Below are 18,894 nucleotides of genomic sequence, written 5' to 3'. Positions count from 1 at the left end.
TAAAATGCTGTTCTATGTAACCTTTCTGTTGTCATCTGTTAGTTTAACCCTACCATACATCAGATCTGCTTACTGCTCGGCAAACCTGAGTATCCTTGAAATACTAGTATACAACAGATGTTACACCAAAGAAGACAGCAGTGTTCATAACAACCTCAAATCATGCTATAGTTTCTTAGTTTTCACAGATTCAGTCTTGATGCTTTCAAACCAATCTGTAATAAATACATCTGAATGGAATGCTTAATACTGTTGAGAATATTTGTTTTCCCATCTGCTGCTGAACAACATAAAGATAAAACATACACAACTAAGTTTGCCTTTTGGTTGGTATGGGTGTGAAACTTTGTCTCTGAGGATAAGGTGCTGACGTTGTTTGGACCTAAAAGTGAGTCAAAAACAGGAAGCAAAAGAAAATTGGATGAGGAAGCATGAAGATTTTCCAAACCACAAATATTAGGTGATCAAATCAAGGAAGGTGAAGTAGGAAGGCATGTAGCATGCACAAGGCAGATGAAAAATGCATGCAAATTTTTTTATTGAAAAACTGATGAGAAGAGGCCAATTAGAAGACGTGAGCACATACGGTAAAAATCAAAATCAAACCACTGGCTTAGGAGGCTGAGTGAGCCCCAGAGGTGGTCTGGACATTGTGGAAAATAGAAGAATTTCTTGCCCTTTACCAGGAGTTAAACCTTGGCCATCCAGCCTATAGTCTGTTACTATACCAATTGAGCTATTCTAGCTCTCCTGAGCATGTATGGGTGGATAATATTGAAAAGTATCTTAGGTGTAGTGGTTGGAAAGGTGTGGACTGGATTTGTATGCCTCAGAATAGCGTGCATTGACTGGCTCTTGTGAACAAGGTAATGAGCCAATAACCAGCCAAGAGATTGTTAGCTTCTCAAAGATTCTTCTCCATAGAGTCAGATACTGTACAGTGTGTGTCAAAATATGCAGTACTCAAATGAAAAGACGTCCTGTTGATACCACTGTCTATTCATGTGAAGGCCCCTTGCACAACAGAACCTTCTCAAATCCTGAAGAAATATTCCGATCACCATGTACCTGTAGCATTCTAGGGTGACGGTTAGAGCATTGCCTTCCTCATCCTCAATGAAATAGGGGCCTAATATACCATGTGCTGAGATGGCACACCATATCATCACACATGTACTATGTAGCTGTTTCTGGACGATAACATCTGGCCGCTCAAGACCAAGGAAGCGAGTTGTCCGGCGACCACTTCCATATGAGCGGAAATAATACTCAACTATGAATACTTTTTCCTCTGTCGAGAGACCCTTTTCCAACAACTGCACAACACAACTTCCTTTTCACTACTGGGAACATGTGCAGCTGGAGCTATGCCCCCTTGACAAACGCACATGCACGTTCGAAATGCGCGAGTTTCAGTACTGCATCTTTTGGCACATACTGTATTTGTAGTTAATGAACTTAACCTGCAATAATATAACATGGAAGTTCTGAACCCAAATGATGCTATACCATTTCCACCCAATTCCTGCTCTCAGAGACCATTTCCTTATGATTAATCATAATATTATGGGTTCAAGTCTCGATGAGGTCATTGGATTTCTTTTTTCAATTGACCTAATCCTTCCAGCTGCACTATAGCCCTGAGGTCAACTCAGTCTCTAACAGAAATGAATACCAGGAATATTCTTGGAATATTCTTAGGGGTAAAGGGTGGCCGGGGCATAGGGCTGACAACCTTGCCGCCATCTATGAGCCGATTGTCTAGAAGATGTGGAAATCTCAACATCTTACAACTCTATGGGCCTCCATGGCCTGTTACAGGGATACCTTTACTTTTTTACTTTACTTAATGCTCTGATGGGAGCTGGGATAGTGCAGTCAGCATAGTGGCTGGTTATGGGCTGGACAACTGAGGGGCCAGAGTTTGAGTCCCGGTAGGGTCAAGAATTTTCTCTACGTCATCCAGACCAGCTTTTGGGCCCACCCAGCCTCCTATGCAACGGGTACCAAGTGCTCTTTCTCTGGGGTAAAGCAGCTGGGGCGTGAAGCTGACCACTCACCTCCAACTAGTACCATGTTCAAGAAAACGTGGATCTGTACATCCACTCCTCCATACATATTCATGGCATAGAAGCCAGCACAGGGACTTTACCATTTTACTGTCCTCATGTATTTTACTTCTGATGCATTTTCAAAATTATTTATTGGCTAAGAAGACCTAAACGTTTGTGATGATGGTACATTAATACAAACATGTTTCTGAACAGTATCCATCATTCTGGTTTTATTTAAAGGCACAGTGTTTTGGAGACTGGATTCTGTCTCCATCTTCAGGTAAAACCTACTGAGTTGAGCAAAATTGATAGAGCCAATCCCTATCTCCAAACTAAGAGAGAAACAGGACAGTGGATTATATCCAGAAATATAATTTTTGTATTCATTGGCTGTTACAGCAATAACAGATCAGAAACTCCGGGGTGTGGGGTGGGGGTCCTGATGGCACTTCAACTCAAGTAGTAGATCATGGTGGTAGATTATTCTGACCCTCATGATCTGTGTACATGTTAGGTTTTTTCAACTTTAATAAAAATGTACTGGAAGAAGTTTTCATCTTTATCTTCATCTCTTTCATTATCATCCTCTCCATGGATTAGGCCATGCTTGGCATGCTCTGTCCTCTTGACGAGTGTGTTGGTCTCTCCTTAAATATGGGCACTCTGTGTATAATTATCTTGTTGGGCTGAATGTTAAAATTCTCTTTAGAATTCATTTCTTTCCAATTTGTAGAATGATATTTCCACTGTGGTCTGGATTTTAGAAGTTTATTATTTAGATTTAAAATATTCAGTTTTTTCCGTAATTTTAGTATTTCTTATTTGTCTCTTACCTATATAGCCTACTACACTCCTCAAAATTTTCATTTTATCTTCTTCTGGTCAAAATTGGGCCAATAAATGACCTGTGTCTGTGTTGGGGCCGAACCAAAGTGCACTAATTTCTCTGTAATAGGTGCATGTTGAGCTCTTCTGAAATATATTCAGTTTGTTTATGGTCTAATGAGCTGCACCCTGTTGTGTTGGCATGAATTGCATCTCTGCTGTATTTTTGTTGGAATTATAAGTGAACAGCTCAAACTGATTTCATGAAACATTTATTTCATATAGCCAACTGTTATTACTTACTTACTTACTCATGGAGCTGAGCCCTTCTGGAGGAGCCGCCAATTCTGCAGCTACTGAAAAATTTCCCAGCGTTTTATGGAACCCGATTATACAACTTAATAGTGAATTCAGGTCACAGGTTGTATATTTCATGGCATAGTTAGGTTTCACTTAATTTCTGTTATTCCCTTTGTTATAATGTTTAATATTCATCATCATCATCATCACACTTCCAAACATTATACATATTCAGCCAATTACAGGTGTTCCAACTCATAATTGTTATACCATTTTAGACATTTTCATAAGATACTTCTTCCACAAAGTTGATATTTTTATAATGATTAATAATATACTGTCCTAATTTAGTGACCAGTCAAGGGGTTTGGATTGCTAATAGGATTTACTGGACTTTTATAACTTGTAACTACAGGTAACTATGTATAACAGTTTCACTAGTCTACACGCTCTACAAATCGCTGTACTGTGGCAGATGTAAAGTCTTCTTCATCTTCTTCAGTTGTTGCCTAGTAACAGTTCCCAACAATGGATACTCCTCTGCTTCTGCACTCATGTCTTTACCAACTGGCAACTGCCTAGCAACTCTTAATGGCTGCAATGAGCTCATGACAGCAACTAAGTTGTAGGATGAGTATTCCATATATAACTTTGTCGTGGACCACACAGAAAACACCATTTCCAAAAATTCCTCTACTGTTGCATCATGTGTTCATTTTAGCAGAAATTTATTTATTGAGCCATTGCCTGGTAACAGCTATAGCTTCCAGTTCTGCTAGTCCACGTTTCAGATGTCATGTCATAGTATATTCAGATTTAATTTTTAGTGTTTTATGGGAAAATTGAATAAGTATGATTTAGTATTTCTAATAAAACAGCTTTCTATTGATACATTTGTTTTTAAAATATATGCTTGTGTGGAGATTCCTTACCAACAAGATAAAATATAATGTACAATAGATCATTGAAGGTCATGGTGCAAGTGCCAGTCTAGGCCTATCTCATATGCAAAATAACATATAAGTGCATTGTATTAAACTACAGAAAAAGCCATGTTGTTTACAATAATATTATTAGTACTGCTTTCGCACTAATGTCAGGAAATTTTAACATGAAGATGGAAGTATAAATAGGTGAGAGATTTTCTTCTCCACAAGCGTGCTTCTCCACTAACATTTCAGTAACTTGCAGCTTGTTCATACATATGAGTAATAAATCATGTTTCACAATAGTTACCAATAAATAAATTTTCTGTTTTTTGTATGTTTGTGTTTTGGAAAATAGACAAGATAAAAGTATATGCAGTGAACAATAACCATTTTCTGTGCTTGTTCTTTTAATCTTATGTGTTTATTTCTGTCATTTGTTGTGCTCTCATCTGTCAGCACATATACTAAGTTACTTACAGACCTCTAATGACCTGCATATCTTTGTTAGATATGCTGGTGTTCCTGTTGATTTTGAAGAAGTTCAGATGGATCCAAAAAGTGAAAGCAATGAAGATTTGGAATATGCACTCACATCAATCAGGAGGAATGGAGTTGCTCTTAAAGGTAATCTTGTAATCAGAGGTTCTTACAGCAGTGGCTATGAAGAGTTCTGTTATCTAGTCTGTAACATCCTGTAGTCTGGTGAAAGTCAATGAGTGCTTGAGAAGAATTATCACCTCCATCTTCAGGGTCAAAGAGTAAGCAAAGCAAAAAGCCACTGTGAAGCAAACCCTCAGAGCAACTGTGCTTACACAGAACAACACAGGAACAGATCATTTATTGGCTTCACTCTTTGACCAGAAGAAGACTTCCATTACATTTTAAAGCTAAAAAAGAAATGCCTGACATGTATACAGATTACAAGGGTCAGAATAATCAACTACTAGGATCCCCTGTAGCACAGTCACTTCTGTCATACTGATGTAAAAAGGTAAGGGTCTTAGTTCAAACACTGTCACGATCCTCCTAAACTTTCTGAGTTGTTATTGCTGCAGTAGCTAATAAATTATCCTGAGAATTCATCAGAAAGATAACTAATGAAAATGAGGTCACAATGAAATCCAAGAAATACTGGTTATGATCTCAAAAGCACTAATGCAATCAGCAAGCAAGGCAGCTTAATCTGCTGCTAGCTTCATGGTGGTTTCTTTGACCCTGATGATGGAGGCAGTATGCTCCTCTGAAGCATCAGTTGACTTTCACCAGATGACATGGCATTATACTCTTCAGTCTGAAGTCTGCTGCAATCTGGCTTTTAGGATAGTTGCAGGCTCTTTTAAAATGTTCAGCATAAAAGTTTGTCTCATCTATTCTCAGATGTAAATTGAAGGAATATTGAATTATATATTCTTAGTTAATTTAGGCCCTCTGGTAATGTGGCATCAGCCAGCATGCTCTACACAATCATTTCGTGCATGGATTTTATTAAATCTCAATGTTGAATTCTATTTAACTGTGTCATTGTAAGAAAATTAAATATTTGGCCATCTTGTAAAGTAATCCATTGATAAATTTCATGAAAATTTGTTTAACCAGAGTGAAGCTTCCTCATTTATACACACAAAAACCGTCAAAGACACCTTACTCCAAATTATAAATTTGAAGTGGACACAGGTTTTATAAATTTCATAAACATTCTTTAGTTTGTCAGCACAAAGTTACTGCATGTGCAAATCCATGGTGTCAGTACTTAACTTGACAGAGAGAGCAGGATAAGACTACAAATCCAACCAGTACAACTTGTAGTTCCAAACATACATACTCAAGACACTGGCTGCTGTTAAGAGAATAACATCCTATGGGCCTCCAGTTTTGAATACAAAGATATAAATATATAAACAGATACTTTAGCTGCATCATCATCATCATCATCATAATTGTCACAGAAATATTTGTAATTTCCATATGAGTGTAAAGAGTGATACAGCAGTACTGTTCTATATGGATTTGTTTATGATATCTATTTGCCAAATTTTAAAATGTTTTATCATGTATAAGTGTTGATGCTATCCTTCATTGCTATTGATGATTGTGTAGAAAGATCAAAGATGTTTACAATTTTTTTTAGGGAATATTGAGACTGGAAGTATGAGTCGAGGAGTACTGTCAAGAAATGTTGCACTGCGTAATGAGTTAGACCTCTATATTAATGTACTTCACTGCAAGTCATACCCAGGTGTGACAGCCAGACAGAAGGATATTGATATCATCATTGTGCGGCAGAATACAGAGGGAGAGTATGCCATGTTGGAACATGAAGTGAGTGCTTTTCTTTGATAGCACATTATATTTCAAATGCAAAACATTTATAGTTAGCTAGTACTGACAGCCAGTAAGTTCACAGAAGATGCAAAATTGTAAAGATATTTAAGTTTTAGTTTAGTTAATAAAGTGAGGAAACTTTATTCATGGCAGTGGGAAGAGTACTCTGAGGAAGGCCAGAAAACAGTATAGGCAAGATTCTTATGATTGAGTTTTAAGAAAATGAGTAAACAGATCCAATTAGCTATTAGCTATTAGCCACATTAATGTTAAGGGGTTTAACTAAAGAGTATTATCCCATGCATATGGCGCTTGAAAACTTCAACGTAACTTTGACTAGTGAGCTCATTAAATCTAAGCTATTGCAAGACACTGAATTTGGTAAAAATGCAAATTCAGATTCAGCCTTTCTGTCCACAGATAAGTTTAAACGTAAACCACCAAAATGTCAAATTTGTGGTAAGCTAGGCCATATAAATAAAAACGGTTGGTTCAAAGATAAAGAGAAGGCGAACAATAATAATCATAACAATCAGCATAAGCAAAAATTTAAGAGCAATCAGTCTTCTAAATCAGTTCATAGTACTGATGAAAATAAAGAAGGATCCGATCATAGGTGTAATGAAAATAAATGGAAAAATAAGACCACTAAAAGATCCATGTATATGGTATCTGCCCATCATGTTAAAGTTAAGGATGATACTTGGGTAATAGACTCTGGTGCTTCACACCATATGACTGGAAATAAGACTATTTTGCAAAATTATAAAACACATGATTCTAAAGAACATGAAATAACCCTTGCTGATGATAACATGTTAACCAGTGCAGGTTTTGGTGATGTAAAACTTATGAATGACAATTATATCCATATCTCAGAAGTATTGCATGTACCGGGATTGTCTACAAATTTGTTGTCTCTAAAGTCAGTTGTAAATAAGGGTACAATTGTGTTATTCACCAAAGACTGTTGCAACTTATATGATTCTGATGATTTTGAGGTAAGAGGCAAAGTTCTTGCCAGAGCATATCCCGAAAATGGGATATATTGTATTGTAGCATGTACGACTCATTGCTAAGTAATGACTCGTCAAACAACAGCCATTGCTAGGTAATGGCTGCAACAGATTCCTAACATGCACCAATGGACTAAGTGGGAAGTGGTGTTCTCTACACTGTCCATGCAACAGCTACATGACACAACAATAGAAGAGTTGTTGGTAGAGGCATTATAAGCAGGACAAGTATAGGGTTTAGTTAGTTCTGCCAACAGTCACTGGCCAGTTAAAGACATGAATCTAGAAGTTGAGGGATCTCCAGTGTTAGAAGCCATTACCAGATGACTGGCGAAGCCTTAATACATGCTGTAGTGAATTGTAGAGTGTTTGATTAGTGATAGCACTATAGCTACTTGTAGTTACGATCTGTAAGTGTTCAGTAAATCCAATTACCAATCCACACCCAGTCTCTCTATCATATGACGGTATTTAAAATGGGATAATCAGAAAGAGAGACATTTAAATGTTGAAAGGTTTAGATCATTTGGGAAAATGAAAGCCTGGCACTTATTAAAGCTCTTGGGCCATACTTTGTTATTTGTTCATTGTTATATGGTAGATTAATTTTGGAAAATTGTATTTAAGTATTTTCCTTTGAAGATTATATTGCTAGTTACTTCTCAGTTTGTTTCAGAAAGTTTGCCACCACTAGATCCGTTGCATAATTAAATTGTAATTCCCTTTGAAGATTAAGTCTTCACTAATATCTCAGCTAAGTAGCTTGAAATGTTATTTCCCAGTGTACTAGTGGACCACCTGTTCACTGTCAGTGTTGATAGTGAATGGACAGTACTGCAAAACTGTTATTTTTATTAACATTGACATGGGAAATTTGGCATTCTTGATAATGACCAGGCATTCATTATACTTTATGAGACTTAGAGTCATTGTTAACAGTACTCTGTCAGTGTCAACAATGTCAGAGTTTAGTCTTTGACCATAACACAAAAGCAAACACAAATTACCATCAAAACCTAATTTAGATTCACTGATGAACCTTCTGATTCACTTCAGTTTCAGTAATAGAACATGTATCTCTTATCTGTAACAGAATAAGAATACTTTTCTTTCATTTCAAAATCTGTTACCTTTCTGTCTACTTCCCAAAATCCAAAGATTAAAATTCAAGACAGCTGATTACCAGTTTTGTGTGTTTGGTATTATCTCATACTTAGAGTAAGAAACATCAGTTATAGGTAAGTTTTGAGGTTTTCACGGCGATGACAATGAAGAAAGTCGTCTTCTGGGTTTAGGCACCGTGTATTCTTCGTTTTGGCCGACGTTTCGGAGGAACGTAGCGCCTCCATCTTCAGAGCAGTTGAATGGCTTGGAATGCGGAGAGCAGTAGCTGTGGCTACTGTAGCTACTGCTCTCCGCATTCCAAGCCATTCAACTGCTCTGAAGATGGAGGCGCTACGTTCCTCCGAAACGTCGGCCAAAACGAAGAATACACGGTGCCTAAACCCAGAAGACGACTTTCTTCATCAGTTATAGGTCTTTGCAAATAAAATGTGCAAAAAAAGATGTGGACCCAAGAGGAGTTAAGTAATTGTGCAATGGTGATTAGTATACAAGCAGGAACTCCATTATGTATACTTGTTTATTGTTAGTGTAATATGATGTGGGAAATTATAACAGCTGGACAAGTAACTTAAATAGGAAGGCAAAAAATTTGGTGGGTAAGTCTCTTGTGTAGGCATAGCAGCCACTTGGAAAACTGAGGAAGGGGAGAAGGACAAGTTTAAGATGGATCTAAGTGACATGGTTATGAGGATGGGAGAGGGGTGGCACAGACTCAGGACCATGTCCTGTGGCTGACTTTGATACTAGTCATATTGAACCTTGGGGTTCTGTTACCATCATTCACTCACTCATGGAGCTGAGCCCTTCTTATGAAGCCACCAATTGTGCAGCTACTTAAGAACTTCCCAGCATTTTATGCAACCCAAAAGTTCAGTACTGTGTTCTCAAGAGCCTTCCACTGGTCCCTCTCCTGAGCCATATCATCCCATCCTGTTTCTCTAATATCCATTTTAATATTTTCTGTCCACTTATGCCTTGGTCTTCCTAGTGGTATCTTTCCTTCTGGCTTTCCCACCAATATCCTATATGCATTACTTCTCCCCCATTCATGCTATATGCCCTGCCCATCTCAACCTCCATAACTTGATCATTTTAATCATACATGGTGAAGAGTACAAGTTACAAAGTTCCTCATTATGTTGTTTTCTCCAGCCTCCCATTACTTCATCTCTCCTTGGTCCAAATATTCTCCTCAATACCCTGTTCTTAAACACCCTCAGTCTGTGTTCCTCCCTTAATGTCAGAGACCAAGTTTCACACTCATACAGAACTACAGGCAAAATGAGTTTTGTGTATATTCTGATTTTTATGTTTTTAGACAGAAGACGAAAAGGTAAAAGCACTGCTTGAATTCAGTCTCCTCTTACTTTCCTCCTGAATCAGGTTTTGATTTGTTATGGTCATTCCCAAATATCTGAACTTTGCCACATTTTCAAAACATCTGTTTCCTATCTTTATGTCATGATTTTGCCCTGCACTTTGGTGACGAGACAGTAACATATACTTAGTTTTCTCTGTGTTTACTTCTACCAACTTCCTTACTAGCATCAATTAAAGTTTTTATGTTTTTCCTTATGGAATCTATATTATCACCCAGCAGATTTACATCATCAGCATAGACCAAGAGCTGATGTGTCCCATTTAATTTCAGTCCCACCTGGTTTTCCTGGATCTTCCTAATGGCATATTCCAAAACGAAGTTGAAAAGCAGTGACAATAAAACATCTCATTGTTTTAGATCATTCTGGATATGAAAGTTATCAGACAAATGTATACCTATGAGGACTTTACTGTATGTTCCATTTAAACACATTTCAGTCAGCCTAACTAGTTTCATGGATATCCCAGACTCTATGAGAATATTGTGAAATACTTCCCTCCTAACTGAATTATAGGCCTTCTTGAAGTCTATAAATGGCTGATGTACTGTCTCACTGTACTCCCATTTTTTCTCCAGTATCTGATGAATGCAAAAGATCTGATCCATAGTTAATCTGATGATACACAATAATTTCATCTATGTATGGACTTAACCTTGAGAGAAGAATATTGGATAGAATTTTGTGTGAAGTTGATAGCTGTGATATTCCTTGATAATTACTACAGTCAGTTTTATCACCCTTCTTGTGAACTGGTACAATAATAGACTCCTTCCACTGATCAGGCAACTTTTCCTTATTCCAAACAGAATTAATTAGCTTATGGATCTTTCCTCTCCCTTTGCTTCCACTTTGAGCATAGGGCTGATTTCTCAGTTTCATGATCATTTTACAGATGATAGGACTCCTTGGATTGATGATCAGCTTGTCACAGTGACTCTACCTAAACATAAGACAACACAAACAGAATAAACCCATAAACACACCAAACATCCATGCCTTGTGTGGGATTCGAACCCATGATCCCGGCTTCTGAGCGAGCGAAGACAGTATATGCCTTAGATCACTCAGCTACCATGACTGGCTTATGGATCTTAGGATGTAATATTTAATCTCCTGCTTCAATCAGTTCTGCCAGAATTTGATCACTAACTGGTNCACGCCGAACCCCCCCAGACGATTTAAATCCCTGACGAACCATACACGACGAACCACGGCAACGGGTTAAGTGGGTTAGGATCGGGTACTATCAGCTCAGCTGTATGTATTTATATCTGCCTAACATCACTAACTCTATGTAAGTTCAATAACTGAGAGAAGTAGTTCTTCCACCTATTTAAAATGCTGTGGGAATCTGCAAGCAAATCACCATTCTCATCCTTCACTAAGTTACTTCTAGGTTGGTAACCCTGCTTAAAGTCATTTATTCCTCTATATGGGTCTCTAATATTCTTGTTGTTACTGTTCATTGTAAGCTCATCAATTTTGTCTTTCAGGTATTCCCCATTTGTATTGCTTGGATCCTGCAACCACTGCAATCTGGCTTGTTTCCTTTGGTCTAATAACTAATAACTTTGAGCATCTTTCATTGAACCATGGCTTATGCTTCTTCGATTCATAACAACCTACACTCTCTTTATGCAGAAATTTTTATATTCTCTCTAATAGTTCCCCAAGCTCAACTAATATCCAACTCAGTGTCTAAATTTTCAAAAGCTGTGAACCTATTTGAGATTTCAACACAGTACTGCTCTTTACCCTTTATGTCGTTTAATTTCTTGAGATTGAACCTCTCCATATGAACTCTATATGTTATTTGTTTATTCATTGCCAGCCTCTTCTTAACTTTTGCCACCTCCAGATAGTGGTCAGTATCACAGTTTGCTGCCCTGAACGATTGGACATCAAGTATACTTGAATACCTTCTCCTCTCTACCAAAACATGGTCAATTTGGTTGTGCATCTTTCCATTAGGAGATGCCCAAGTAAATTTATTAATGTTACGATGTGGGGACATCATACTTTTGACAATAAAATTTTTGGATGTGGCAAAGTTTACTACTCTAACTCCATTATGATTACTAATTTCATGTAAACTCCCATTCCCAATTGTTGGTTTGGAATATTTGAAAGGTTTAAGGGAAAGTTAAATGCTATGTGAATACTCCCATTACATTTTAAACAATATAGACATAAAATATATAATTTTACCCTCTGCTGCCAAAAATGTTGCTGTAGTAATGTACTACTTGTCATGTATTTCAGAGTGTCAGTGGTGTTGTGGAAAGCATGAAGGTTGTCACATCAGAGAACTCAGAACGTGTTGCTCGTTACGCTTTTGAGTATGCCAAAAAGAATGGCCGCAAGAAGGTGACAACTATCCATAAGGCAAACATTATGTAAGATTTTCAAATTACCAGTAAAAGTAAAAAAAGTAAAGCTATCCCTCTACCAGGCTGTGAAGACCCATAGGGTTGTGAGACGTTGAGGGTCCCACACTATCTAGACAATCGGCTCAAAGATGGCGGTAAGGTTGTCAGCCTTGCATGCCGGCTGCACTTTACTCCCCAGGAAAATTATTTAATTAATTCCTGGTACTCATTTATGTTAGAGTCTGAGTAAACCCCAGGGCCTAGTGCAGCTGGAAGGATTAGGTCAACTGAAAAAATCCAATGACCTCATCAGGACGTGAACCCACGACCTTCCAGCTTGTAGCATAGTGTCCCAACCACTACGGTACCACGTGCCCCCCTTCAGATTACGAGTATGTATAATAATTTTCCTGGTAAGACAACATTCACACCAGGTGGCTCGGTGCCTGCACTAGCTGACCCTTTTGCAGCAATACACATTCTTTAAACATAACATAACATGCTGTCTGTTACATGCTGTCACTTTACAGTTTTTATCCTACAGTGTTGAGAAGGCCCATAACATTAGGAATGAAGAATTTGATGTTTAGTTTCATTGGTGAAGAAATGAGTTCAATGTCGGTTATGTTGAAGTATTTATGTGATTCCTTTGTGATCCTACAAGCAGATAAGCCAACACTATAAACAAATTTCAACATAATTTCAATATTCTGAAGAAAAATATGAATGCTTCTATCCTATTTTATGCTGATATAAAATCTCCTTACTTTGGTACCAAGGAACTGAAAGAATAATATAATTTGAAGTTAAGTCATTCCCAGTATAGGAGGATGTTGATTTGTATGCTTTAATGGGTTAATTTAAAATGTGATTAATTCATAGTCTGAATTAATTGTTTGGTTCTGCAGTAGCATTTTTATTCAAAATTGGTATGTAGTGTAGACAGTTTGTGTACATACTAGGAATATCAAATGAAAAAGGTACTTCGAAAAACATAACTTTCATTTCGTGTATCCTGTTGTGTTATTATATGCAGTTCTTTAATAGAGTCCATCACAACACAACAATCTATATTCCCCACAGAACGAACAAAATAAATTGTAAGATGAGGCACCGGCTAAACAATTAATGTCAAAACTATACTACACCTATACCATGGGCCTCCAAGCAGTTTATTACATGTATATCAGTCTAGAATATATCATATGTCCGCAGGAGTATAGCAAATTGCAACAACTGACTTGATGATATGGAATATCACATGAAAAGTTTTAACCTTATTTTATGCCGTAATTTTAATTTGATAAGTTTATAGTTCATTGCATTTTTTACCATGTATTTTATAATGTAATAATTATCAGTATCCAGCTTCACTATCGCAATTGCAGTTCAGTGGTGTGTGAATATGGTAATCATGTGTTTGCCTGATGATGGCTTTAATAGCCGAAACATGTAGCTAAGCTAATTTTAGCCTTGAATATTGTATTGTCATGTTGTGACAGATGCTAATGAAGAATTGTATGGAAAAACATAATTAAAAGCAGCAAACTGGGGCTTGTCATCCCTGAAACATGTCTTATTAATCTGAAAAATGCTGGAATTTGGGCTGGCAGCCAGCATATCATCCTCACTCTCAATAAGTTTCAGATGGTACCATCTGCTACTTGCCACTCATGGTGATACCCAGCTTGTGATGTCTGTAGTGAAAATTTGATTCTCACTCACTCATGAACCTGAGCCCTTCTTGAGAAGCTGCCAGTTGAGCAGGTACTCAAGAACTTCTCAGCATTTTATGGAACCCGAAAGTTCATTACTATGTTCACAAGAGCCCTCCACCGGTCTCTATCCTGAGCCAGATCAATCCCATCTATACCATCCCATCATATCTCTCTTAAGACCCATGTTAATATTACTCACCCACCTATGCCTTGGTCTTCACAGTGGTCTCTCACCTTCTGCCTTTCCCACCAATATTCTATATGCATTCCTCTTCTCCCCCCATTCATTCTACATGTCCTGCCTATCTCCTCCTCCTTGACTTTATCATTCTAATTATATGAGGAGCGTTCCATATATAGTGCCTCCTATTTTTTTGAATGAAAACTACAACAGATACAGAAAGCATAATAATGCAGTTAAATAGAGCAAGATTTCAGCTACTTACAGTTATTTTTCCACATAATCACCACCATTCGTTATGCACTTTTGCCAGCAATGAACAAGAGCCTGTATGCCGTGCCTGTAAAAGTCTGCGCCAGCAGAGGCTAGCCACTTTCTTACAGCTGCAATGACAGAGTCATTGTCTGGAAACTGTTGCCCACATAGTCCATCTTTCATAGTCCCAAAGAAATGGAAGTCTGAAGGTGCTAAATTGGGGCTATAAGGTGGATGTGGTAGGACAGTCCAGCCAAACTTTACAATGTGCACGGTGGTCGGCACACTGGTATGGGGTCTAGTGTTATCATGTTGCAAGTGAAAGGTTGTCTGCTTCTCTGGCCTGACTCGGGAAATGCGGGCTTTCAGCTTAGTCAGGGTCATCTTGTAGCGTTCAGAATTGACAGTCTCACCAGGCTCCAGGAAATCCAACAAAATCACACCCTGCCTATCCCAAAAGGCTGTGCACATCACTTTCCCTGCCAATGGCTGTGTTTTGAACTTCTTTTTTCTTGGGGAATCCAGATGTCACCACTCCATGGACTGTCTTTTGGATTCCGGCTTGTAGTGGTGACACCACGTCTCATCTCCTGTGACGATGCTGTCCAGAAAGTTGTCACCTGCAGCCTCAAACTGGTGCAGCAGGTCCTGACAGACCTCCATTCGATGAGTTCTGTGGTCCTGTGTAAACATCCGCGGAACCCACCCGGAACAAACTTTGCGATAATCCAGCTTCCCCAACATCGTTTCCAATGCATTACAGCCAATATTAAGCTGTGCACACAGTTCCCTGGTCGTTATCCACTGATCTGTATGGATGAGCTGATTGAGGCGTTGTTCATTGTGAGGAGTGGCAGCTGAGCAGGGACGCCCAGCGCGTGGCTTGTCATGCACTTCACTTTTGCCACTGTTGAAACGCACTACCCACCGCCTCACTGCGCTGACATCCACTGTATTGTCTCCGTACACCTTCAGCAAGCATCAATGGATGTCAGTGGGTGCAATTTGTTCGGCAGTGAGAAATTCAATAACACATCTCTGTTTTGTATGCCCTTCTATGTCAGATGCCATTTTGGTAGACTGCTCTGCTGTCGTTATCTGTCGCATGACAACCGAACTAAGGAAGGTTCAACCTTTACTATAACACCACCAACATCCCGCTCAGACATTACATATTAACACAAAAAATAGGAGGCATTTTATATGGAACACCCTTCGTACTTGGAGATTATGCAAGTTATGAGGAAATCTGAGTCTAAAGTGCTTAATTCATTCATCCAAAATAATGAGGTTTACATGTGCTTAATTTCAGGAAGCTGTCTGACGGTCTGTTCCTGGAGACATCACGCAAGATAGCAAGTGATTATCCTGATATTGAACATAATGACATGATCATCGATAACTGCTGCATGCAGCTTGTTTCAAAACCACACCAGTTTGATGTGATGATCATGACAAACCTGTATGGTACTATTGTGTCTAATGTCGTATGTGGTCTTGTAGGGGGCGCTGGTCTTCTGTCTGGAAAAAATTATGGTGATCATGTGAGTTGAAATTAAATATTCACTTAGCAAGAACAGTATTGTAATCATTCTTTGTTCTGACATAGTCAAGCACATTTCAGTAACATATTTATTTGAATTCAAAGAACATCTAAATTCATAGTCTTCTTCACATTCTCTTCTTTAGGCCATGGCCCCATTTTCCCTAGCATATGAATGATCCCACCATCTTTTGTGCAGTATTTCTACATGTTTTTTTACCATTGGGGGCATGATTTCATCATTATCTACTCAGAGGGGCACTGAGTTCTCAGGAATTATTTAAAATGTAGTTGAATTGGTGCACAGTTTTGGCGCGTAAGTTAGAATGAATGTAGGTGGTTTCTGAAAACATATCCAAAGCTGGAAAGATATTTCACGAAATTTTTGTGACTGTAGGGGACCATTTATATGTAAGTAGAGGTGTAGTAAAGAAGTCCTAAAGCTATTTAGATGCATGCTGTCACCACACAGCCTGATATGGCCCTACACTAATGTGTAGAAGTGCATTTTTCACTGACCAGCAGAATTACCGGGGAGGGAATCATGAAAATTTATGTATTGTTTTAGAGGGTTTCGATATCACAAAATTTGGGAACCCTTGCATTAGGGCAACTGTCCCTTGTGATACACCTGTGTTGCGCATCTTTTTGTGTTTACAGTTGCACTAAACAGAAGTATTGTCATGCATAGGGCAGTATGCATGATGAAATGACAGGTTCTGATTAAGATGATTGGACCTATTAACAGCTTGATTACATACTCTTTTTAATTACACATTACAGTACTCTCGCTGATTTACACACACTTCATAATTCACCGTTGCATGCACACACAGTAGTCCTCTCCAGGTAATGCAATTAAAACACAGGAACCAGCACTTCAGATCACTACAGTCTCTGCACCACAGCACACACAAAGTCTTCTAAATCACACTTGACATCCTCACAAGGCAACCTCCTATATTCTTCTGTATTCCATTCGCATGCTTCTCTTTTAACGCATACTTCACTCTGAGAACTGACTCCAGCTGGCTTCTTAGGATTCCAGTTTCTCCTATAAACCCAGAATCAGACAGGCGGAAAATGCAGCTTGCCCTCTTTTGCATAATCACCATGTTTACAGAGGCATTGCTAGGCAACTCTGCTGAGAGATGTTTACTGCAATGCTGTTTAGCAACCAGCGTGGTGCGGCTGCACTTCGTTCAGCTTGGCTTGGCTCTTCTAGGCATGGCATGGAGAAAACACTGCTTTCCTTATTATTGTATAATAGCTGTGTTTACAGATTTCTGTGACTCAATGATTTCTGCATGATGTAAAGACACCACAGTATTTTAAAGTTTTGCAGCAATATATGCTGAATAAACTAACAGCTGTGATGTAAAATAATGGAAAATATATGATTATAACATATTGGGACATGATACCAAAAAAGCAGAATAGCAGAACCAGAGAAGATGCCCATTGCTAGTCACTGGCATAGTAAACATGTTTCTGTGGCAACAAATACACATGCAACAGTAGAAGAACCACGGGAAGCAGTGTTTTACATGTGTTATGTGGCGAGGCTATGTAACAAGGACCAACAGGACAAGTTAGTTACTTGTGAGTCAGCAGCCATTGTTGGTGGTTGGCTGTGGAGACTGAGTATATGCTGTAACGATTTGTAAAGTGTGTAGATTAGTGAGAGTGTTATAATCATTTATATTTACAAGTCATAAGTGTTCAATAATTGAACTTCTTAATAAACTTCAAGCACAGAATGTCACTTCATACCATATTGGATTAAATTGACTTCCAGCAGTCACGAAATTTTAAATCTGAACTACCACCCAAATGTAATTACTTACAATTTCCAACTAGTTTAATTGTGCTTTCATCAGTATGTTTCTTGTTTGCACATTTCAGTCCTAATTTCAGTCCTACTGTATCATCTTCTGTGTCACTAATTCTGTAACATTTAATTCTATTTACAGTTCGTTGTTAGAGTGCTGATTTTCACCTTCATTAATGTTGTCATGTGTTAGTGACTAGACACAGGGTTTGGATTGACAAATGAATATATTGTAGCGTGTTTGGGTGGGTCACGCTACAAATAACTTTACGCCATATTAAATATAGCAAATCTTTATTGTAATTCACTTGCACACCTTACAATCATCACCACTTGCTGTAGTCCAATGACTGCTTACAATATCTCAGCCAGTACATCTGTATCTCTTGGCGTCTAGGTTCCAACCTTCTTCAGCGGCAGCTATTCCAAGACTATTCCCTTCGGCGGTTAATTTCGGACTAACTTCTTCGGCGGTTGCTATTCAATGCTTCAAACAATTCGTCACCTTTCATCTCCTATGAAACGAGTTTATTTGCCCCAGGAAACGATGTATCGCAACAATATCGCTATTGTCCGTACGTATGCAACGGTTTATTTTAGTGTTTCCATGGTAGTAACTCTTCGGAATTCCAAACATGTGACAATATTAAATGCTATATATGTATAACTACAAATAATTTAACATTCTCACTACTTTATGAAATGGGGCATGCAGTAGCTTAGTGGTTAAGGCACTATGCTACAAGCCGGAAGGTTGCGGGTTCAAGTCCTGCTGAGGTCATTGGATCTTTTCAATTGACCTAATCCTTCCAGCCGCACTATGGCCCTGGGGTTCACTCAGCCTCTAACAGAAATGAGTACCAGGAATTAATTAAATAATTTTCCTGGGGAGTAAATCGCGGCCGGAGCGTAAGGCTGACAACCTTTCCACCATTTTTGAGCTGATTGTCTAGATAATGTGGGACCCTCAACATCTCACAACCCTATGGGCCTTCATGGCCTGGTACAGGGATAGCTTTACTTTTTTACTTTTACTTTACTACT

At 38.4% G+C, this 18,894-nt stretch overlaps 1 protein-coding gene across 1 annotated transcript in view; it reads left to right on the top strand.

The window, feature by feature from the left end:
• The window catches only part of LOC111866158 (isocitrate dehydrogenase [NAD] subunit gamma, mitochondrial), a 46,084-nt gene that overhangs the window by 13,222 nt on the left and 13,968 nt on the right, over positions 1 to 18,894 (top strand). The window contains exons 4-7 of the mRNA XM_023854824.2: positions 4,617 to 4,732; positions 6,237 to 6,427; positions 12,216 to 12,349; positions 15,789 to 16,020. Coding sequence (XP_023710592.1) covers positions 4,617 to 4,732; positions 6,237 to 6,427; positions 12,216 to 12,349; positions 15,789 to 16,020 — 673 coding nt within the window. The remainder of the gene's footprint in view (positions 1 to 4,616; positions 4,733 to 6,236; positions 6,428 to 12,215; positions 12,350 to 15,788; positions 16,021 to 18,894) is intronic.

The sequence above is a fragment of the Cryptotermes secundus genome, unplaced genomic scaffold (genome assembly GCF_002891405.2).
Source record: "Cryptotermes secundus unplaced genomic scaffold, Csec_1.0 scaffold599, whole genome shotgun sequence".
NCBI lineage: Eukaryota > Metazoa > Arthropoda > Insecta > Blattodea > Kalotermitidae > Cryptotermes > Cryptotermes secundus.
Note: the sequence above shows the minus strand (reverse complement) of the source record. Positions and strands in the feature narration are given on the sequence as shown.